Genomic DNA, 24,150 nt, shown 5'->3' on the forward strand with positions numbered 1-24,150 from the left:
TTTGGTTTGTTGTTTTTTTTTTTTTTTTTTTTGTTAAGAGTTTAGGGTATTTTCTTACTAGCCCAGTCATGAATAATCTTTTCCGACCTTTACCTTTGTGGGATTGCTGTCTGCCACCATCGGCTTTGTCACTAACTGCCCGCAGAAAAGTAGAGACCTCCACGTCTCACTTACGTGTTCCTCGGTGTTTAGGCCCCAGCATGCCGGTACTGTTTGCACAGGAATGATTCAGGGGATGGGACAAGTGCAGCGAGCTGCCTTCTGCGGTCTTCCCCGGTCGCAGCCTCGGTGTGCCCCTGCCCTCTGTAGGATCTCATGGGCCTTTCTCTGCTCCTTTTTTCTTTAAGAATAAGTGCACAGAGGCTCGCCCACCTGAACAAGTGCCTGATGAACTTTAAGCTAGGGAATTTCAGCTATCAGAAAACCCCTCTGAAACTGGGAGAGCTTCAAGGAAATCACTTCACTGTAGTTCTCAGGTAAAGTACTGCAGGTAGGAGGACAGAACTGGGGTTGGCTCGCTGGGCCTTCGTGAGTGTTTTCATTTGTGTCGATCAGGGTACAGGAGAGCTGGTGCAAATGGAAATGCTGACTGGGAGAACAAGGCCGGTAGGGGTTAGGAACAAATACTGTGGAGTATTTTCCCTGATAAATGGGTCTTTCTCCCCCAAAAGCTTCCCATAGCTTTCAGAAACACTGTTCTTCAGATAACAGTTTTGAAAGATAAAGAGCCTGTGATTTAGCTGGTTTGCAGTGCCTAGAATGGGCACATTCATAGAAAGGTTAGAGCTTGCTCTGGCAGAGAGTTTTTGTTGGTGTAAGTTTCAGTCTGGGATCAGGCTCATGCCTGAAATCCCAGCACTCAGGAGGCAGACGCAGGAGATCACACTACTCCTTCAAGGTCAACCTGGTCTACATGGATTGCAGGCTGGCCAGGGGCTAGCTATATATGTATGTATCAAAACTATTGTAAAATAAATAACTAAGTGGATTCGGAGACACGAGCAGGTTTGAGAACTAGGTAATTGTAGTTGCTGTACCACACTGTACATGTGCTTTACGCTATGATAATTTGCACTTAATACTCATTAAAGGGGCTGGAGAGATGGCTTAACGGTTAAGAACACTGACTGCTCTTCCGGAGGACCTAGGTTCAATTCCCAGCACCCACGTGACAGCTCACAACTGTCTATAACTTCAAGATCTGACAACAGCCTTACACAGACATACATATAGGCAAAACACCAATGCACATAAAATAATTTTTTAAAAAAACTGATTAAAATGAGCTGGGCAGTGCTCGTACATGTCTTTTATCCCAGCACTGAGGATTAAAGCACAGAGGCAGGGGGATCTCTGTGAATTTGAGGCTAGTTTTGTCTACAAATTGAGTTCTAGGACACCGAGGGCAACACAGAGAGACCCTGTTCAAAAGAAAAAAAAAAGTTGGTTAAAATGATGAATTTACGTAATCAGATTAACAAACCGACAGAGTCCTCAGGAGCTAGAGACAAGATTGCAAAGGTGAGACGGCCAAGCTGCTGTTACGATGGGCATCATAAAATGTGTTTGACTGTCGTGTTTTTCTTTGGGTGATTTGGGTCCCTCAGGAATATAACGGGAACTGATGAGCAAGTCCAGCAAGCCATGCAGTCTCTGAAGGAGACTGGCTTCATTAACTACTACGGCATGCAAAGATTTGGGACCACAGCTGTGCCTACGTATCAAGTTGGAAGGTTTGTATTGATTTCCTAACATGTATCTGTATGTTAATCTTTTTATTTGGGGGGTGTTTGTTAGGTCTTGTTTTGGGGGGACGCTGTCTTGCTATGTAGCTCTGGCTACGTAGTGAGCATGAGGACCTACCCTCAGATCCCCGGCATCTACACAGAAGCCAGGTGTGGTACAACTTGTGTAACCCCAGTGATGGGCCAGTGGAGACAAGTGGGTCCCTGGACCTCTGGCCAACCAGACTAGCCTAACCAGCAAGAAACTCTCTGAAAGGCTAAGGTGGAGAGGCACTGAGGAAGACTTCGGGCCCCTCGGTGCACATGTAGAGCACATACAGGCATGCGCACACTTGAAAAGGATATGACATAAATGGTAAATGTTTTTCTCTTACTCTTATTAGCCGTTTCAGAGGTGTCTTGGTTTGGGGTTTTTTTGTTTTGTTTTGTTTGTTTCTTTGTTTATCTTTTTATTTTTCCAGGCAGGAGTTCTCACTCTGTAGACCAGGGTGGCCTCAAACTCAGAGATCAGAATGTCTCTGCTTCCCTCGTGCTGGGATTACAGGCCAGCGCCACCGCACCTGGCTTTTCTTTTACTTTTGAATAGGTTAAGCGGTCAGCAATCAGAAGTTGAGTCACACAGACCCAGAGCACCCAACCCCACATGAGTCCCAGTTGGTGCATCTTTCATCTTCCCACCCCCGACCCTTTCAAGAAAACCCTAGAAGCTATAATTAGTAATGTGGAATTTAAGAGCTTGGTTCACATACAGATAATAGGCACGCCTTCCGGCCTAAATTAAGAGCAGAGCTCTCATTAATAAATACTTGGTTTCCTAACCGTCCTGTGGGGATCTGAGCGCCCAGCGGCGATGACTACACAAAGCAACTCTTCATGAGGGAGTTAGAAGGGCAGTAGTTACACCTGAGCGTGGCCTTAGAACATTTGTTCTTCGTTCTCTCTCAGCAAGGATAGGGGCTGTGCTTTGGGAGGGCATAGAACAGCGACAGAGACTGTTGTCTCCAGTGTAGTTTTTCAGCATCAGCTAGTATTTGCTTGTGTGATTTTACAAGGAGCAGTCTGCTCCGTGGCAGTCCCCATGCCTCTTTCAGGTGGTAGTAGAAAGTGAATACGCTGGCAGTAAAGCGAGGCTGGAGCTTGGAGCCTCAGATTACCCTTCTGTAATGTGGAAATAATACCAAACTTGTCAGGGGGCTGGGAGTGAGGGTGGAGTTCATGCAGCACCTATTTCTAGGCTTAAAATATATGGTGTAATTAATACATAGAAATAATGGTAAATTAAGGCTAGGCAGCCACTGTGGTGTCCAGGACAGCTACATGGGAGGCCGAGGTAGGATTGTGACAGGACGGGCCAGCCTGGAAAACATAGAATGATTTAACCTGCTAATTTAGAGAAGAGCAACACACAAAAAAAAGCTTAAGTCTAGAATGTGGCTCAGCCTGCAGAGGGCTTGCCCAGTGACCATGAAGCCCTAGAGATCTCCAGCACCGGAGGAGGAAGGACCACCACAGTCAGTCAGAGAAGATACAGGTGCGCATAGTAGACGCAGGCTGTTGTGGGACAGAACATTTAAGGAGGGTTTCGTCAGCCTGTGTATTTTTACTTTAACTTAGCAGAAGCATGCCCGTGGGACCCTATAGTTTTGTATTCCAGAGGAAATCGGTAATAATTCCTCAGTAAAGTGCTGTCAAATTTACCCAGAAACACACACTGAACAATGTGCCCACAGGCCAGTACAAGCTGGTTCCAGGTTTCAAACAATTTTGTTTTCACAGTGCCAGACTATTTTCTACCTTCAGAGACCTGACGGCTATCACCATAGAGTTTCCTAAGGGAAAATGCCAAGTCCCAGTGTACAGTTAAATGGACGATGATTTGTATTTAGGATAAAGAAAAACAAGATATGAAAACCTATTGTTGTCCATAGCAAAAGGACAACTCATACTTTTCTTTAAAGTGTTTGGCATATATTAATTACACACTCTGGTTGGTTTCATTCTTTTCATATGTCTACATATTCAGTTGAATTCTCCCATGATACCCTCTTGCCCTCCCCACTGTCCCTCCTCCAGTCCCCTGCCTCTTCCCAGCTTTCTTCCTGCTTACTCATGTGTTCTTTGTGTGTCCTGGAGGTTCATTAGAGTTGTTCATAGGAGCGTGGACACCTTCTCACTGAGCCCCACTGCATACCATGGCGGGGATTGACATGGTCTTGTTAGCAATCTTGTGGGTTCAAGAGGGCAGTGGTTCCTGTCATGCTCAGAAGGTAGCTCCCTCCGCACTCCCACCTCCAGCTTTTACTTTCTCTCCACCCCCTTCTCCTTTGATGCTCCCTGGTCTTTGGAGGAGATGATATAGATGTCCCATATATGACTGGACATTCAGAAACTGAATCCAGGTCTTCTGCAGAGCAGATGGGGGGGGGGGCAGGGTGCATGTTGAGTGTAATGTGCATAGAGGCCAGAAGAGGGCAGCAGATTCTTGAGCTGGAGCTCCGGGCATGCTGGATGTGCTTTCTGGGATCCAAACTTAGGTCCTCTGCAAGAGCAATAAGCACTCTTCACACTTCCAGCCCCAGAGACGCTTTTTACAGCTGGTTCTGGTCACTGAAGTCTGTATCATCATTTTAATGAATACTTTTGAATTTAATAAACAAGTGTTAACTTGTCGCTCAACAACGGAGCATATAAAGCTTATCTTATGCAAATTAAGTAATATAAATACCGTTTAATTCTAGAGCAATTCTACAGAATTCCTGGACAGAAGTCATGGATTTAATACTGAAACCCCGCTCTGGAGGTAAGAAAAAGATTTGTGTTAAAAATCAAGTACATAGACTGTATAGCTGGCATACGAATGTGTAGGAACTGTGCTGGTTGTTATTTTAAAGTTCTTGATTTTTTAATATTAAACATTTTAAATGCCATTTTATTTTCACAGTTTTAAGTATGGGATTGAATTTTTAAGATCTGTATTGTGGTTTTAGCTCTTTCTTCATCTAATTTATTCATGCATGATGAGACATATTTGAAGTAAATTCATTTATCTCCAGTACAAATTCTCTGATTTATAGGAAACTTGTTTATGTGGCTATTTTGTTAAAACATAGTATAATATGCACTCTTGGCAAAATACCTTAAAGATTTTTAAAGAGTTCACTAAAATTTTAGGTTAATCTCTTAAAACTAAAGGGGGGATTTAATTGGTAGTTTATAAACTGTCAAAATAATAATACTCACTTTAGGTAACTATTCATTCATTTGCAAGCTAAAAAAAAAATACTGTTTTTAATTTTAAGGAAAGCACCCCATCAAACTTGAGAGTACAGTGGTCAAAGAAAAGGAGAAGCTTCCATCAAGACTTGTCCCTTGCTGGGTTAGCTGGGGCAGAGATGAATAATAATTCTTGCTGTGACAGAGCCATTGAGTAAACTCCCGGGGGTCCTGTGTGTTTGCTTTCAGGCAGCTGTGAGCTTCTTGGTCACACATGAATTTTTTCCCAGTTCTAAATCCCCTATGAAGCATGTTAAGTGGTGCACATTTTTCTGTTGGACAAGTTTGACCATAGCTTCTCTTCTCCCACAGCTGAAAAGGGGTACTTGGTGAAATGCAGAGAAGAATGGGCCAAGACCAAAGACCCAGCCTCTGCCCTCAAGAAACTACCTGTCAAAAGGTGTGTGGAAGGGCAGCTGCTTCGAGGACTTTCAAAATATGGAATGAAGAATATAGTCTCTGCATTTGGCATAGTGAGTGCAATTTGTGAAGTCAGGCAATGACTCAAGATGGTTAATGCCTTTTAAACATTATCTGAAAAGATTCTGAAAGAACAGCAAATAAGAATCCTTTAGTGATCTTCAAAGGAACTTGCTTGGGTGTACCCTGAAGGGTGGTGAGCAGATTGATGTAGGAAATGATGGCGGCGTTTGTGACATTAGAGGGACAAGAGAGTATCTGTGGGAAATAACTAATTAAGTGGAATTTGGGAAATTCAGAACCCATGGTAAGGTCATTTCTTTTTAAACTGTATTTTGTGTTTGTGTCCATTCAGGGCACATGTCTATGAGCCCACAGGTAGCGGTCAGGACAGCTTATGCAAGTGCGTTCTCTCTTTACATCGTGTCCGTGGAGATCAAATTCAGGCAGTCAGGCTTGGCTACAAGTACCGTTATGAGCTGAGCCATCTATCTGATTGCGTTGTGCTGTCATTTCTTGGTCAGCGTCTTCACTGGAGCTTTAAGCTGCCCAAGAAGGAAGGTGAGACAGGCAGTAGTGAGTGGTTGCCTGTGGGCGTGTTTTCACGTCAAGGGGACCGTATTGGTAAGTGTAGCCCGGGGATGTGTATAGTTCAGGTCGCTCTAGAGTGCTTTCCCACTGAGCCACATTCCCAGCCCCACAACCAGAGAAGTCTGAGTTCCTTGTGTTAGGATGACCACCAAATGAACAAAATATGAGGGGAAATGGTATTTTACATGTTCAGAATTATTTCTTTGCCTGTTTCTCCTTTCTCTGCAGATACCAAGAAATAATCGCTTAATGTATATCCATAGTTATCAAAGTTATGTATGGAATAACATGGTAAGCAAAAGGATAGAAGACTACGGGCTGAAACCTGTCCCAGGGGACCTTGTTCTCAAAGGAGGTAAAATGGCATATTCTACTGTCATTCTACTGTCATTCAGCCAAGTTAGGACGCAGATATTTTATAGCCGTGTTTTTGAAATCCAGCATGGCTACTAGTTAAGAAAGACATATGTAGTAACTGGGAGATAGAAAGGCCACAGGAGCTCAGGCTGCTAGTTTGTATCACCAATGAGAAAATATGTATGTGTTTTGAATAAGCAGCCAAGTCTGGGCCTCCAGGTAGTAAAGCAGAATAAGCTTTGGGCCAGTATTGGCTAAAAGTCCTTCACAAGCATTCATCCATCAATCCCGGTCTTCAAAATACGTATATTTATTAATGTGTCTCAGTGATTCAGTCTGTCATCAGGCAGTTTCTTCAGGTGAATACCAGCCTGGAGCTAACTTTATTGGTGAGCATGATAGAGTGATCCACAGCATTAACATAAGAAGTGCTTGCCAGTCATGGTGACACTCAGGAGGCAGAGGCAGGTGGACCTCTGGGAGTTCCAGGACAGCCAGGGGTTCATGGAGAAACCCTTTCTTTAAAAAGAGAGAGAGAGAGAGGGAAGGAGGGAAAGAGAGAGAGAAAGGAAGGAAGGAAGAAATGTTAATATGGGTCTAGAGCTGTGGTTCCCCTGTGATGCGCACTGGCTGTTCCTCCAGAGGAGCAGCCATCCTCAGCACCTACATGGGGGCTCACAGCTGTCTATAACTCCATTTCCAGGGGCTCTAATGCCCTCCTCTGGCCTCTGGGTTTCTGCCCACACATGGTACACAGACATACATACAGGCAAATCATCCATATACACAAAATAGAATCTTTTTTTTTTAAGTGCTAATACCCTGTCTTCTATGAAACATCACTGTGGTCTTAGGCTTTGCCTGCATTGCCCTGTCACAGTGCTACCGGGAGGTACTCTGGTTTGTACCAGATTCAGCCCCTTGCTCAAGGTTCCTCGGCCAATTTAAAAAGGACCTCTGGATCTGGACATCTTGTGCTTTTAAACACTCACTTAGATGTGTATAATTTTAGGAAGCTGGATTCATGAAAAAGGCTTTTTCTTAACCTGCTGTTTACTTATGGATTTGCAGCCACAGCCACCTATATTGAAGATGATGATGTTGATAATTACTCCATTCATGATGTGGTGATGCCTTTGCCAGGTTTTGATGTTATCTACCCCAAACATAAAAGTAAGTCTCATGTTTGGGGCCAAATAGTTAAAAGAAATGCAATGTGATTAAGCTGACAGTAGCCAAGATTGAAGCAGAGGGAAAAATCAGCACTTGAAACATAATCTTAAAGCTTTCTTTCTAGCAAGTTTTAATAGAGTTTTAGCTTTCAAAAATATATAAACTTCTGAGTGTGATGACTAATCCCAACAGAGGCTGACAGATCTCTGTAAGTTCAAAGCTAGCCTGGCCTACAAAGCAAGTTCCGGGCCAACCATGGCTACATAGAAATATATATGAACAATATATATATATATATATATATATATATATATATATATATATATGAACTATATATATATATATTTTTTTTTTTAAATGGTGAGGGTCTTCTAGAAAGGAATGTATTCAGAAGATTAGTTTAAATTAGAAGCTACCCCAGTGTAATGTCATGGGCCTGTGAGCCCAGGTGCTGAGGCTAGAGGATTGCTTCAGCCTGTATGTTGGATGCCAATCTAACTTACTTCCCATTGTGCAGACTTTTATCATGGCTTCTATCACCGTCGTGGGTGCCATTGGTGGCTTTCGGCGTCTGTGGCTCGGGGATGCAGTGTCAGGAAAGGAACGGCTCTGGGCGGATTGGGAGAGCTGACCCAGTATCTTCTCCCAGCCAGCACTGGCTTGTGGATAGGTGTTTGTTTGTTCTGTTAAAAATAAAGTTTTCCCTAGGTCAGAGGGCTGTATTTCTACTTGCTAGTGTTACATTCCTTGAAATGCTGTAAATTAGAAAATGCTGAGGACTAAAGTCCTCTTGGGTGATTGGCTACCCCTGGGCAGGTTTTTCGAGCTCTGATTTGTAAGCGGTCCACATCGCCCTGCTGCCTGGACTGGCTGACATCACTGAAGAGAAGGGAGTGGGGTGAGCAGGAAAGAGTGAGGAAGGCGGGCAGGGACGAATAGAATCTGCTTCCCATGGCATCAGCCAAGGAGAGATTGAAGATGCTAAAGCTCGTGGTTGCCTCACAGCTGCCACGAGCACCTGTTGCTGAGGTGTCCTGCCTCTTCCTGAGGTGCCGCTTTTTTTACTTGCTGCACGACATAGCACAGCTATGGTTTTCCTGGCACTTTGGGCTTCCTTACTTTTTCTTTGAAGGCCCCCTTTCCTCCTGTTTGCCACATGGCTGACCTCTGAGCCTGACCCAGATGGCATGGCCTTTCATCTTCCTCCTTGGATGGCTGCTGAGATCTACAGCTTGCCTTTTGTGGAGTTCTTCTTTTAAACTCTGATAAGAGCCAGGAATGGTGGCACACACATTTAATCCCAGCACTCGGGAGGCAGAGGCAGGCAGATCTCTGTGAGTTCAAGAACGGCCTAGTCTACAAAGCCAGTTGAGGACAGCCTAGGTTACACATAGAAACCCTGTCTCAGAAAACAAAAGAAAGAACTGATAAAATTGTTCTTGTGCTTTTAAACAGGAAAATAAAAATAAAAGCAAAGCCTTTTCTTAGTCACAGTCCTTCTGTAACTGATAGCACAAATAGAGATAAGGGGGGTTATGAGAGGCATTGGCTTACTGGATTATAGCTACTGAGACGTCCCTGGCTCTCCTCATGCTAGAGGACCAGAGAAGCCATTGGTCAGGGGCTTCAGGTACAAGAACCTAGGATGTGTGTGAAGTCCAAGAGCAGGAGAGATTCTGTCTCAAGTCTGGGAGAGAGGGAGCCCTGTTGCCTTTGCTCTGTTCAGGGCATGTCCACACTAGAGGGAGTCCTCCGACCTGCATGCCAGTCTCCGGCAGAACCCGGATCACGACTATCGCAGACACCTGTAGGGTGGCCCAGACAGTTGGTCTGATCAAGAGCCAAGTGTCCTGGGGTTCCCTTTCAGTAGCAGTGGGCCAGGCTCAGTTAAAACAGGAGAAGAAACAACGTTGACCAGTTCGCTGCTCCAGGGTCCAGTTTTGCTTCTTTTGCTGTGATAAAACATTACCTCCAGGGGCAGCTTGGGGAGAAAAGGGTGAACTGGGCTTACCCAACCTGATCACACTGGGTCAGGACAGGAGCTCTAGCAAGAGTGGGTGCAGGAACTGAGGGAAAGCTGCTCATTGCTGCCTTCCTCTGGCTTGCTCGGCTAGCTTCCTCTGACAAGCCAGGACCACCTGTCCAGGGGTGGCAACACCCACAGCGGGCTAGACCCTCCTCCAAAACCAGCAAACTGCACTGTGGACATGCTGCAGGCCAGTCTGATGGGAGTAAGTCCTTAGTCAAGGGCCGCTTCCCCCAGTCTGCATCACGTTAACACAGACTAATTGGTAGACCAAGTATCTTAGTCCTGGAGCAGAGAAAGCCAAAAATGTCAGAGGAACAGTTGAAGGAAGCGGCGTAGAGTTCCGGCACTTACACACGAGGAGGACGGCTAACCTGCCATGTTTCAGAGGAGTCAGCAGAGTGGCGGAAAACGAGCTGTAATAGGAGGGACCTTTGCATTCTGGGCCTCCTGTGCTGGTTCCCCCACAGATGACGCATAGGGGATACTAGAAACTCTCCTGTGGGCTGAGGTAAACCAGATGCTTTCTAGGATCTCCTATTTGTAACATTTAGAGTCACCGTGTAGTAACAGAAACTCCACCTGAAGTGGCCTTTTCAAGCTAGCCTAGAAACTTGATGCTACAACAAACTATATGGCTGATTACAAAAATAATACCACAGGGTTACTAAGCTGAGGCTGGAGGTGCCTTCTAGGCCTGGTTACTAAGTCACTAGCGTTAACTAACTTGGTTAGGGCAGTCCTAGTCAACGTGCCTGTTCTGCTCTTTCTAGTATATAGTTCAAGGTAGCCTGCCGACTGGCTGGGTTCCAACTAACTGTCTTTTGTATTAGTTAGTGAGGCCTACAGGGAAATGCTCACCGCAGACAGTCTTGATATTGACAACATGAGACACACAATCCGAGATTACTCCCTGTCTGGGGCCTACCGGAAGATCATTATTCGGCCGCAGAATGTCAGCTGGTGAGTATAGACAGATGCAGAACTGCGATGTTTTATAGAATCGCACAGTTTTGCTGTGTGCGTGCTGCTGTGTGCGTGCGTGCGTGCGTTTCTGTGCCCAGAACCCAGCGTAGAAATGCTCCATAGCTGTTGACTGTCCTGATTGCTGCTGTTACTACTGCCACCCATTAGTATTTTCCAAGTGATCAGGAAACTAGTGTTGGCTACAATCAGATACTGAAAGTTGCTTCTTTTGCATTTTGTTGGTATTCCTGACTTACTGAACAAATATACAGAAAATGAGCTTTCTTCCCTTTCTCTGTAAAACTTCCATTTGCTTCAGGGGCTGGAGAAATGGCTCCTTGGTTGAAAGCACCGGCTGCTTCTCCAGAGGACCAGGCTTCAATTCCTGGCACCCACATGGCAGCTCACAACTGTCTGTAAAAGTTCTAAGAGATCTACACCTTCTTCTGACCTCCTTGAGCACTGCACCCACGGGTGCGCAGACACAGATGCAGGCAAACCATTCATACATACAAAATACAATTAGAATTTAGAAATCAACATTGTTAAAGATACATTTGAAGCTTTTTTAACTTTGTCCTGGCAATGGGCATGAATTTGCCGGAGTTGATTTCCACCCTCTGGAGAGCAGTCCCTCCATAAGGAGGTGATGGCAGCGGTACCCACTGTGGAGGAAGTGTTAATGCCACCTCACCTATACAGAGTGAAGCCCACCATGCTAGGAAGACGTTCCAAATCGTTTCTACCTTCCGATGCCACTTGTCATCTACCGTAAAGTAATGGAAAGGCGGTCTTCAGCCTGTAAAGAATGGGGAGGCAGCTGTGCACACAGTCATCCTGTTCTGTCCCTCAGGGGGCTGCCGGCCAACCTGTATGTCCTCCTTGCCCAAGTGGGGCTGAAGAGCTTTGAGCGCTCACACTCATGCTTCTCTTCATGTGTTTTGAAGGGAAGTCGTTGCCTATGACGATCCTAAAATTCCGCTTTTCAACACGGATGTGGACAACCTAGAAGGAAAACCACCACCAGTTTTTGCTTCTGGTAAATCAGCAAGATGGGAGGTGTTTTTTCATGTGTGTGTGTGTGTCTGTGTGTGCTCATCGCACAAGCAGGGGGGATCAGAGGGCAGTTTGTGGGGGCTGGTTCTCTTCACCCTGCGGGTCTCAGGGATCACACTGCAGTCACCAGGCTTACCAGCGGTGCTTTTACCGGATCTTGCCAGCCCTGCCTGCCCTGTTTATCAAGGTCCCTGAGTAAATTTACTGCGGCCATCCAGCTGGTTCATATGCTCATGAGTTCTCATTTCGGTGGTCTCATCTTCGGAGGACCCTTGGAACCATAGGGGAAGGAGTGTAGCTTTGGGGGAGGCCTGTGATCTTCGGTCATCCCGCAGCTGCCTTCAGTCTTTGACCATGCTCGTCTTTCTCGCCTGGCAGAAGGAAAATTCAGAGCTCTGAAGATGGACTTTTCGCTCCCTCCATCTACGTACGCCACCATGGCCATTCGAGAAGTGCTAAAAATGGACACCAGCATCAAGAACCAGACTCAGCTGAATACCAACTGGCTCCGATGAGCAGCGCGCTGAGCTCAGAGAGGAGACACAGACCTGCTTGCTGACCTCCTGTTCTTTTCTTTTTGAAGTGCTGACTCATGTTTGGAATTTGAAACTTTTGTAGTAAAGGATTATTTGTATTTTTTAAAGTTTTTATCAGCTTAAAGAAATAATTTGCAATATTTGTACACATATACAAATCCTGAGGATCTTAATTATAGCTCAAAAAATATAAATTGGTCAGAATATACTTTAGGTGCTTAAATTCTAGTTCAGGACCAGCTTTCTGGCTTTATAGCAAACAAATAAATGGGGACTTTGGTTTAAAATAGTAGTTTTAGGTTTTTCTGTGCGCCTGAAGTACAAATAATAATTGTTTAAGTCCCTGATGGGATTACACAGCGGTTCATCTCAAGAGCAAACGCAGCAAACAAGTCTTGACCCTGGAAATTAGAGAGTCCACACTTGGCGGGCGCAGTAGCTCACGCCTGTAATCCCAGCACTCTGGGAGGCAGATCTGTGTGTTGGAGGGCAGCCTGGTCTTCAAAGCAAACCAGGACAGCCAAAGATACACAGTGAAACCCTGTATCCAAAAATAAACAAAAGAGTCCACACTTAACAAACAGTGCTCATGTTGGTGTCAGTGACAACAAAACACCCACACATTTATTAACACAGCCTGGTTTCCATTGTGCAACTGTGTGTTAGCTCCAGGCAGGCATTTTACATACTTTACAGCTTGCAGTGGCTTCTGTGTTTAATCTGCATATAATCTTTCAGGGGAGCCTTTTCCTTGATACAAACCTGCAGTTTTTACCGGGTAAGGTCTAATTTTGCTCTAGGTGCCTTCTACTTCAGAACTCTTTCCACTGGACTCCAGAGTAAACAGTGATCAACAAGAAAATCTGGAAAACTGAAAAGGGCTCCTCTTCCCAGCAGTGTGATCTGTCAGCAGCTGCTTAGGCATCTCCATCATGGGCACTGCAAACCTTTGCCTTTCTCTGAAAGGATGGATATGCCTTTCTGAAGTTGTGTGACATGACTCTATCAGTTTCATTTTCTATTATTTGTAGAATCAAATGTAATAAATATTTTTTAAAATCCCTTTCTACTGATTATGTAAATAAATGTAAAAATCTTGTCTCCGCCTGTCGGTGGCGGTGTGGTCCTTTAATCCCAGCACTTGGGAGGCAGAGGCAAGCTGATCTCTGTGAGTTTGAGGTCGGCCTGCTCTACAGAGTGGATCCTGGACAGAAAAAATAAATAAAACTAGGCTTTAGGGGGCTGGAGAGATGGCTCAGTAGTTAAGAGCTCTCACTGTTTGCTCTCCCAGAGGATCAGAGTTCAGTTCCCAGCACCTGCCTGGCAGCTCACAACTGTCTGTAGTCCCAGTTCTAGGGACTCCAATACCCTCACACAGATAAGTATGCAAGCAAAACACTAATGCGTATAATTTTTTTTTTTTTTCAATCTTATCCCTGACTAAAGGAAAGCAAGGCACTCAGTGAATGCCTCACCTCCTTGGCAGAGGTGACATAGATGTGTCTTGATCAAGTATGGGGCTGTGAGAGCATTTAAAATAGTATCTGCTGGGGAGACTGATGACATGCCCTGAACTCGGTTATCCCTCCCGCAGCGTCACGCCCTGGCTTCCCAGTGTGCTTTCTGGAGTGAAGGAAATGCCTGAAAAGAGAATGGCATTCATCCTGGATCTGGCCAGGAAAGCACAATCGAGAACCATTAATGCATTTAATCCTTTCTTCATACTGGCCTGTACCAGGGCTAAGGGCTGCGGAAGAATGAGGAATAGAACTGTACAACTAATCCTTTCCACTAGCTCATTTCTAAAGACCCTTTCCCTACAGATTCAGACTCGCTAAGCATAGAGTGGTCCTGTCTGCACTCCAGCCACAGGCTGAGTTATTTCTGAGCAGACTCAGGCTCCTGCTGGAAGCGTACACAGTACTATGCCTATGCTTCACATTTAACCAGAGCAGCTCAGCTTACCGGCCTCATCTGGGAAACACTTTGAGGCCTCATGTGAGGAGTTAGTTTCCCTGGTCACATCAGCCTCACCAATTTGTACATGTCTCTCTCTTTACAATTACATTTTATTGTGTGTGTACAGGTAATCTTTTTAATTACATTTTGGTGATTGTCTTACGCGTGTGCAAGCCTGTTTGTGTGTTCATGTACACGTCTTGCACAATGTGTGGCGGTCTCAGAGAAGAGGTGCAGGAGTCAGTTCTTCCATCATGTGAGTCTCAGGGATCAAGCTCGCCATCAGGCTTGACAAGCACCTGTATCCACTGAGCCACCTCACCAGCTTCCTGGATAGCTATCTTTTTAAACATCAATGGGAAAGCAATGATTTGAGGCAGGTTCTTCAAGCTGTTTTGAGACTTGAGGACATAGATTTCTCTGGAGAGATTTGGTGTGAGGTAAGCCATCACCTCAGCATGGAAGCCAGGACACTTCCCTTGACACTAGGAGAAGGATTCTCAGAAGCAAAAGCGACAAAAGGGAAGCTGAGTGTGATGGCCTTGAACATGAGAAAGGGGCTTAGACTTACTGGGGAGAGGTGGAAGGGGCATCAGAGCTTGGTGTGTGGTGTGAGAGGAATAGATGCATTTTGTATGTATGTAAAATTGGCAAAGAGCAAACAATAGAAGTGTTTTAAAACTGATTTCTTTCAGGATCTTCATGTTTTCGTGCAGCTAGCCATTACACTAGTGTAAAAAGAAAAATTTCTAACTGGCTGGGGTCCAGGTACTGCGGTTGAAGCAAGAGAATGCATGATGCCAGGAGTTTGGATCCAACCCAGGCAGCATAGTGAGCAAGACCCTCTCAAATAAGTAAATAAAATAAATTCCTGGTTGATTCCTAAATCAGCCAATAAGTTGACACCAACCGCAGTAGGTACATGTAGTATTAGTCCTGGGATCGATTTTGTGGCCAATTTGAATGGAAAGGAGCATGTGTGGATTAACTAACGGAAATACAGAGTTTCCCAAGTGCTACATAAAAATGATCTGGGGGCCCGGCTATGCTGGTTTGGCAGTTTTGTTTTCTGTTGGTATTTTAAAACAAAGCTCTCACCAACCTGTATCCGAGGCGGTTCTTTTTGTTGTTTGCTTGTTTGTTTCTGTGTAGCCTTGGGTGTCCTGGTCTCTCATTGTAGACCAGGCTGACCTGCCTGCCTCTGCCTCCCTGAGTGCTGGGATTACAGGTGTGTACCTGGCTCCTAGGTTGTTAAACATAGTTTCCTGCTGTCGACTTCCAAGTGCTAGGAAAACAGGTGTGCACCACCATGCCTGATTGTGTGTGTGATTTTTATTTACTTATTTTCCTGAGACAGGGTCTTACTTGAAACCCTGGTTAGACTTGATCTCATGGCAGTCCTGTACTACCTCCCACACGCTCAGTATGTGCTGTTGAAATGAGAGGGCTGAGAATGTGCCTCGGCTGTGGGGTGCTTGCCTAATGGGCATGCAGCCCTGGCCTCTACTCCCAGCACTTAAACAGGGTAATGATTCATGCCTGTAATGTCAGATAGAGACGGGTGGATCAGAAGTTCAAGGTTATCCTAGGCTATGTAATGAGTTCTAAGCCAGCCCAAGCTAGGTGAGAGATGCTGTCTCAAATGAAAATAAGACAACAACAAAACAAGTCAGGAAAGTGAATCATTTCTTGTTTTGGACCTTAGAAATAAGAGGACAGCAGAGGAGTTCCCAAGCTATGTGGCCACACACACACACAGGTACACACAGTGTCACAAATACATGTAAAAGCTGTAAGGGGGGAATCCGCTTACATAGTGAAGGATAACTTAAGGCTTTTTTCATTATTCAGTGGAATTGCTCTTCTCACTTCATGGTGCTACATTCCCAGAAGATAGAAGCTTTGGCTTTGGAAAATCTGGTGAGGAAAATTACAGATGCTGTCTCTGGGGAAGAAGTGAGAGAGGTATACATTATATTCACCCTTCTGCCAACTTTCAGCCTTTGGTGCATTCAGAAGCCCTGCTCTTAGGGGGCTGCTTTGCAGGCTTTCAGTCTTAAGCTGCAGATCATCCCCTACAGTCTGGCTAGGACTTGAGATTGCATTTCTAACCAGCTCCCAGAGGGTATCTGTGTGCAGACACCTCAAGTAATGGGCTCAGAACAGACTGGCCAGCACAGTGGCCACTGCCCAGATGTAGCTCAGCCTGAGCTTTCTGAAATTGGACTTCAGTTCCTCAGTCCCAGAGGCTACAGTTCAACCCTTCACAACCAGATGCGTAGGCAGTGACTCCATATTGGATAGCAATACCCTAGTTAACAATATACTTCTGGGCTGGAGAGATGGCTCAGTGGTTAAGAGCACTGTCTCCTCTTCCAAAGGACCCAGGTTCACTTCCCAGCACCCACAACGCAGCTCACAACTGTCTTGTACCCCTAATTCCAAGGGATCTGACACCTCCACACTAATGCACATAAAATAAAGTAAAATAAATTAAAAAACAACAACAACAATATACTTCTAGGCACACAGGCCTTTGTCGGGAGCCGGCAAAGCCCCCAGACTCTGATTTGTAATATCCTGCCGGACAAACAACAGAGGTCTGTGAATCATACCTCTTGGTTAATAGCCCTGCCGGACAAACAGATGTCAGAAACCACAGATGTTGTTTTTAGTGACTGTATAACCTTGTGAGCCTCCACTGTAACAATCACATGAATCAAGTGATTTCTTACAATAGTCTTGGTGATTTTCCACTGTTACTTCCTCCTCTTTGAAACCCTGCCAGAACTGCCCTATAAAAATAAAACTGCTGCACAATAAAGTGAGCACTTGAAAGGCATTCGTCTACTTGTGCTCATTTCTCTCTCTCCCTCATCTCCTACAGGTACGACCCCCTTTGCCCCCACAAATAACTAGGTCCCGCGGGGCGGGACAGGCCTTAACCTGTGATGCTAGTGACTAAAGTCAAGCATGTTGAGTTCCTGGACATTGCTGTGCATGGGAGATTGAGTTGTCATTATCATATCCTACGGCTGTTGGTATAATGTTCTTTTGGAATGTATAGAATATGCCCTGGTTCATTCAAATGCTGATTTCTTTCCCCCACTATCTGGTTTCAATCCGGACATTGCATTGTGATGTTTATTCTAAGCATCACTTGTCTCAAGTTTGTGTAAACATGCCACCATTTGTTCTCTATATTGTCAATTAAAATAACCAGCCACAATGATGAGCAATGGAGAGGACAGGGTAGGACATCCTGGTCTGGAGTGGGAGTTGAGGAAGGAGGTAAGAGAGGAAAGAGTTGGAGACACTGGGAGGAGAAGTGGAACCACATACAGACATGGACTGGACCTTAGACATGACTAAAAGCAAGTATAATGGGTGAAATCTGAATGGTAGGAAACTATGTGGCTTGGAGGTTTAGGATGGAGTAACTATTGCCCAGCATTGTGCTCTAGCTTAATTAAATAAATCCCAGTCTCTGTATGGTGATTTGGGTATACAGCTACCTTAGGAACAACTGCTGCTTATCTAAAAGATAATTCAATAGTAAATATTAATATTCTAAAACATAGGGCTCACAGGGTTAAGATCACCCACTTGAAATAGACCTCACTCAAATCCCAGCACTTGGGAGGCAGAGGCAGGTGTGTCTTTGTGAGTTTGAGGCCAACCTGGTCTATAGACCAAGTTCCACGGAACACCCAGGGCTACAGAAAGAAACCCTGACAACCAAAAAAGGGAGGAGAGAAGGAAAGAAAAAGAAAGAAAGAAAGAAAGAAAGAAAGAAAGGAAGGAAGGAAGGAAGGAAGGAAGGAAGGAAGGAAGGAAGGAAGGAAGGAAGGAAGGAAGAGACCTCACTGTAGGAGTCATCCTTACACTCACTAAGATCTAGAGCCCCTCTTATCCCTCTGTCCACCCTTACCTTCCACTGCATACCCACATGCACAGGTTTAGTCAAATAGACTTAGGGCTGTGTCTCCTTGCTCTGCACTGAAAAGGTAGTCTCCAGAAAGTCTTAACTATTGCAATTAAGAAAGTTCCTCCCCGCCAGGTGGTGGTGGCAAACACCTTTAATCCCAGCACTTGGGAGGTAGAGGCAGCCTGGTCTATAGAGCGGGCTCCAGGACAGCCAGGACTACACAGAGAAACCCTGTCTTGAAAAGCTAAAACAAAACAAAACAAAAAGACCCAGGAACTTTCCTCCTAGCCAGGCATGATAGAGACAGAGAGAGGGAGATGCCTAAGCTGTAGGCCAGCCTTATCTACATAGTGGGTTCTAGGACAGCCACAGCCAGGAATACCTAGAAAGACCCTGTCTAAAAACAAAACAAAACAAAAATCTTCCCCTTTCAGACTCAACTGCAGTGGTGCTCAGCCTTACTAATGCTGAGACCCTTTAATACAATTCTTTATGTTGTAGCAATTATTTTCATTGCTACTTCATAACTGTAATTTTGCTGCCGTTACGTACAAACTGCACTGTGAATGTCTGATATCTCCAACGGTCTGGTGCAGCCTCATTCGACCCCCAGACGCTGAAAGCCACTGCTCTGGAGGGACCACGCTGTGGTGGTGAGACTACAGTGCTGGCTGTGTGTGGTGGCTTTCCCGTCTGTGCCAAAGGCTCCCGAAAACTCACCAGAATGTAAAGAGAGACAACAGGAAATCATGACCTTTGACCCCTGGTGCGTTTCTTCAGACCAGCTCGGCCCATGGAAATGTACTGTGAGCCACAAGCAGTACCAGCCATAGGAGTGTATTTCAAGACCCTGATTGGGTACCTGGAGCTTTGGATGGCAGTGACCTTAGGTACTGTGTTTTTTTTCTTATCCAAACACAAGGCTAGAAACAGTGAAATGGAACAGTTTTAATACTATTACAGCAAGAATTGGATGAATGTGCTCTTTCCTCCTACGGTACATTACTGCACTAAAGTGGACATTTAGATAATGGTTGACCGCAGATTCCTGAAACTGGCAAGCAAAGCCAAAGATGAAGGCCTCTGTAACTGAAAATTTCCCAGTAACCACAGGAGAAGCAAAATTAACTGCATATGCTTTACTTAATACATCTAAAGTTTCATTTCAATGGATAACTGATATAAAGAAGTAATTTTTTTTTTCATTTTTCAAGACAGGGTTTCTCTGTATAGCCTTGGCTGTGCTGGACTCACTTTGTAGACCAGGCTGGCCTCAAACTCACAGAGATCCTCCTGCCTCTGCCTCCCCAAGTGCCACCACACCCAGCTAAAAAGTAAATATTTTACATTGTCTTTTTTTCTTGTTTTTGTGTTAAGTCCTCAAAATCTACTGGGTATTTACAGTTCAAGTGCATGCTGGGAAAATGACTCAGTGAATAAAAGGTGTGCTCAGCCACAGTGAGGACTGGAGTTCAGAGACAGACCCAAGGGCGAGGTGGGCGACTGGACTAGTCAGAATTAGCAAGCTCCAGGTTCAGCAAGAGCGACCAGTGAAGACTGCTGATGTCAGTTTTGGCTCCCAGCTGCCCATGCGCACAGGCCTACCCACGAAAATGTAAACACACGGACCCACACAGAACATGTGCAAGACAACGACACAATAGATCTAAATTCGGGCTTGCCATATTTCCAGTGGTCAGTAGCACACGTGGCCACGTTGTTCTTTGTCACACGTCACCTGTGTAAAGGTAAATTATTTGGGGTATTAAACTTGAGGGCTGGAAAGATGGCCCAGAGGTTAAGAGCACTGGCTGCTCCTCCAGAAGGACCTAGGTTCGGTTCCCAACACTCACAGTTGTGGCAGCTCACAACTGTCTGTAACTCCAGCTCCAGGCAATCCAACATCCTCAGACACACATACATGCAATAACAATAAATCATTAAAAATATTTTGTAAACATTGGAAGTAAAACTATTTTGTAAAAATTGAGATATATCTGTTGGAAGTAAAACTTGGTAAATGTGAGGTTTTTGTGGGCTATTTTTGTTTATTTGTTTTAATCCTGGGTGCCACTTTGTAGTTCTAAGGCTAGCCTCAAACTCAAAGAGATCTACTTCCTTTGTCTCCTGAGTGCTGAGATTAAAGGTGTGTGCCACCACAGCAGGCCTACATGAGATTAAAATTACAATTTGTTTGTGTTGGGAGGAGCAAAGAACTTTTGGGAGTCTGTTCTCTCTCTCAGCTATGTAGGACCCAGGGATCAAACCCTGGTTGAAGCTGGGCACCGAGAGCCCTTACTCACTGAGACACGAATGTGAGATTTTGAATCCGTGAGCACATACATTTAGGTATGATGTGTTCGTTCACTTTTGTGTGTGACGGATAACTTGTGTGGTGGTCAGAGGACAAGCATGGGTGCTGGTTGCCACCTTCTACGGAGTTTGCTGATGGTCAGCCATAAGCTCCCAAGGCATTCTCTTTCTTCAGATCCCATGTCGCCACAGAAACCCTGATTACAGGAAATGTACTACCGTGTCTGCCTTTCCCTGGATTCTGGGGATCCGAACTTGGGTCCTCATGCTTACTCTGCATGCGTTTTACCTGTTGACCATCTCCCCAGTACTAAATCTAATTTTAAAATGCTTAATGGATTATTGAGCCTTATGGTGGCTGGGATTAAATAAATTTGCTGTCAGAGCACGTAACAAACAAACATGGTTTTAATTGGTTCTGAAATATTTTGGGAGGCTTCAGGTTTTCCTTAAGTACCTGAGGTGGACACCCTCCAATTCTCTCTATTCTATCACTAATACAAGGTTAATCCTCAGCACAACTTGTTTAGGTTTCAGATTGCAGATGGAATACAAATTGAGCTTTGGGAGGATAAAAGTGAGGGCAGAGCATGAAATAACACTGTGTGAATGGTTAGCAAAGCTAAAACTCAGGATTGACATGACGGTAAAATGATTAAGGTTAATCTAGGCACAGTGGTGCACACCTGTAATCCCAGCATTCAGAGAGGCCAGAGGCTGGCGGATCTGTGTGAGTTTGAGGTCAGCCTGGTCCACAAAGCAAGTCTAGGATCAAGGCTACCCGGAGAAACCCTGTCTGGAAAAACCATAAGAAAAAAAAAAAAGACTGGGATTTTCATCTATTTGTTTTTGTTAATTACAAGTACAAGTCTTGTGCCCCACAACTCCCTGATTTGAAGTATAAAAACTTAAGTATTTTTCAGAAGATCTGATACCTTCTTCTGGCCTCTGTGGGCACCAGGCACATACATGATACACATACATACATGCAGGCAAAGCACCCATACACATAAAATAATAAAACAAAAACATCTCAAACCTGTAAGTGCTTCCAACGCTCCTGCACAGTAATTAGGAAGCCATAGTGTAGACAGTTCTGTTGTTAAAACAATGACGAAAATCCCAACATTTCTATTTTACCAATAAGGACTCAGGAGCCAGACGCCGGGGTGAAAACCTGCTAGCTCAGAGAGGAAGAGAAAGTACACAGCTGATCTTCCTTCTCAGCTCAGGTTCAGATGGGAAAAAAAAAAAAAACCCAAAAGGCTCACTAGTACAACTGATATCCCAGGAAGAAAAAGCCAAAATCCCAAGGCTGAAGGCTTGCTCAAAACACCAGGGAGCTGAGGAGCTGAAGCCAAAGCTAAAGCCAAAGCTTGAGCTAAAAGCTGTTTCTTGTTCTTCATGCTGTTTTAAATAGCCCTCAACTCAAAGTCCCGCCTACTCTTTAATCCCTGTCAGCTGGTTTCTTGCTCTGCCTCTTGTCCTAGGGTTAACTTTATTAAATCCTGTGCACAGAAAGCTCTTGGATCACAGGTGTGCGCTAGGGCTGGGTGAACCACACCATAATCACCTGTTCACAATAAACAGAAAGTTCTTGGATTAAAGCTGTGTGTAAGGGCTCAACCAAACCAAACAAAAACAGGCTTTTACAGTTCACAATTTTAGGGTTCACGACAGGATCAAATACCCTGCAACACACCTCTAAATGAGAAAATCCGAAATTAGATAAGCTTCTTTAAATATAGCTCAGCTCATTGACACGTTTATTTAGCTTCCCCTTTTTAAAAAGGATGCATTATTCATTCCATAAATGTTTGCTGCATTCGTTTATGGAAAGCACTGTGCACTCGGACAGAGAGTCAGGAGGATCAGCGCCAGTTCAAGGCTAGCAGGATCTCCACAGGGAGCTGCAGGCTGGACCCCACAACTTTCCCCAGAGATGTCACCTTTGTGGCTGTGATTTGAATTCAGGGAATCTCTGCTTCTGGATCTCTTTAAAATACATGGCTGTGCCACCACTACATGCCCTATTTTACCCTTGGTTTTGTCAAAGAGCCGTGAGTCAGAGCAGGGCCAGACAGAACACAGCACCCACAATTTGTCTCAAAAAACTCCATTTGTTAAGACAGGTTCTCATGGAGCACAGGGTGGCTTTGAACCGACGATGGTCCTAAACTCGTGGTCTTCCAGCTCTCATGTCGCTGCTGCCAGTAACCCCAGCTCTAAGGGATCTCATACCTCTTTTCTGGCCTCCAAGCACATCTGCACTCACCTGAGCAGACCTACACAAGCACACACACAGGGCCAAAGGTGCAGAGCCAGCTACTGCTGGTGATGGGGTTAGTTCCTGGGCTGCAGGACGAAGCCCCACAGCTGCTGTCGGTAGCCCTGCCGTCAGGTACTTGGGTTGGCCTCCCACGAGGCTCTGTAGCATCCTTGGCACAGCCACCCGGTGCTCGGGAGCCAAGCTCATCAGGCCTGCTCTCATGTGCCTTGGGGACAGCAACAGGAAGCTCTGCTAGTTCTTGAGAATGAACCCATTTATTAGTAATGTTCTTCTTTCTCCCTGATAGTTTTTCGTCACCTGATGTCTGTGTTATCTAAAATTAATATAGACACTCAAGATTTTTCTTTTAAGACAGGGTTTCTTTATGAAGCCCTTGGCTGGCCTAAAACTTGCTGCGCAGGCCAAGAACTTGGAGCAATCCTCCTGCCTCCACTTCCTAAATACTGGGATATGCTTCCATACCCAGCTTTAAAAAAATAACTTTAAAAATATTTATTTTGGGGGATGGAGAGATGGCTTAGAGGTTAAGAGCACTGGTTGTTCTTCCAGAGGTTCTGAGTTCAATTCCCAGCAACCACATGGTGGCTCACAACCATCTATAATGAGATCTGGTACCTTCTTCTGACCTGTAGGCACACATGCAGGCAGGACACTGTATACGTAATAAAATAAATAAATAAATCTTTAAAAAATATGTTTATTTTTATTTTACATGTATGGGTGGTTTTGTCTGCATGAATATCTGTGCACCACACATGCACAACACCTACAAAGGCCAGAAGAGAGTGCTGGATCATCTGGGACTCGAGTTACAGACAGTTGTGAGTGCTATGGTTGACCACCATGTTGTTGCTGGATTAAAATTGCCCCTTGGCAAGAGCAGCATGTGCTCTTAATGGCCGAGCCTTCTCTCCAGTCTACCACCTTTTTTAAATTTTTTTGAGACTGGGTCTCATTTAGCTCAGGCTGGCCTTGAACTCCTGAGTCTCCTGCCTCTACCTCCGAAATGCTCGGATTGTAGGTACGGACCACCCCTTGTGGCCAGGTTTCTTTTAATTCACTTTAATGTGATATATCTTTCTCTGTTACCTTGCTTTTAACCCATGTCTTTCTAATTTACCAGGAGTTTGTCTTAGACAACAATACTCTTTCAACTATTCCACAAATTAGAAACAGAAGGAACATTACCAACTTTATTCTATGAGGCCACAGTCACCTTGATATCTAAACCTCACAAAGACCCAACAAAGAAAGAGAATTTCAAGCCAATCTCCTTTATGAACATCGTTGCAAAAATACTCAACAAAATACCTGCAAACCGAATCCAAGAACACATCAAAGATATCATCCACTATGACCAAGTAGGCTTCATCCCAGGCATGCAGAGGTAGTTTCAACCTCCGAAAATCCATCAATGTGATCTGCCATATAAACAAACTGAAAGAAAAAAAAAAAAAACACATGATCATCTCCTTAGATGATGAAAAAGCACTTGAGAAAATCCAACACTTGTTTAT

The 24,150-nt window shown here is 44.7% G+C and overlaps 1 protein-coding gene and 1 long non-coding RNA gene across 10 annotated transcripts in view; one reads left to right on the top strand and one right to left on the bottom strand.

Moving 5' to 3' along the window:
* Nucleotides 1-13,252, top strand: part of Pus7 (pseudouridine synthase 7) — a 44,040-nt gene extending 30,788 nt beyond the window's left edge. For both annotated transcript variants that reach the window (XM_060373965.1, XM_021661443.2), the window contains 9 exons: nt 348-476; nt 1,608-1,733; nt 4,484-4,545; nt 5,331-5,491; nt 6,258-6,384; nt 7,458-7,559; nt 10,419-10,548; nt 11,499-11,590; nt 11,986-13,252. In XM_060373965.1, coding sequence (XP_060229948.1) covers nt 348-476; nt 1,608-1,733; nt 4,484-4,545; nt 5,331-5,491; nt 6,258-6,384; nt 7,458-7,559; nt 10,419-10,548; nt 11,499-11,590; nt 11,986-12,122 — 1,066 coding nt within the window. In that variant the 3' untranslated portion in view covers nt 12,123-13,252. The remainder of the gene's footprint in view (nt 1-347; nt 477-1,607; nt 1,734-4,483; nt 4,546-5,330; nt 5,492-6,257; nt 6,385-7,457; nt 7,560-10,418; nt 10,549-11,498; nt 11,591-11,985) is intronic.
* Nucleotides 1-24,150, bottom strand: part of LOC132649731 (uncharacterized) — a 50,738-nt gene that overhangs the window by 11,703 nt on the left and 14,885 nt on the right. For 2 of the 8 annotated variants that reach the window (XR_009588239.1, XR_009588238.1), the window contains exons 3-5: nt 23,945-24,070; nt 15,916-16,047; nt 6,681-11,978 (exon numbers count right to left, since the gene is read on the bottom strand). This is a non-coding gene — a long non-coding RNA (uncharacterized LOC132649731). Of the gene's footprint in view, nt 1-5,849; nt 5,984-6,680; nt 11,979-15,915; nt 16,048-18,750; nt 18,954-21,382; nt 21,725-23,944; nt 24,071-24,150 lie in introns of those variants that run through there. The other 6 variants (XR_009588242.1, XR_009588236.1, XR_009588241.1 and 3 more) reach the window with 6 other exon arrangements.

This window comes from Meriones unguiculatus, chromosome 21, assembly GCF_030254825.1.
Source record: "Meriones unguiculatus strain TT.TT164.6M chromosome 21, Bangor_MerUng_6.1, whole genome shotgun sequence".
In the NCBI taxonomy this organism is placed as follows: Eukaryota; Metazoa; Chordata; class Mammalia; order Rodentia; family Muridae; genus Meriones; species Meriones unguiculatus.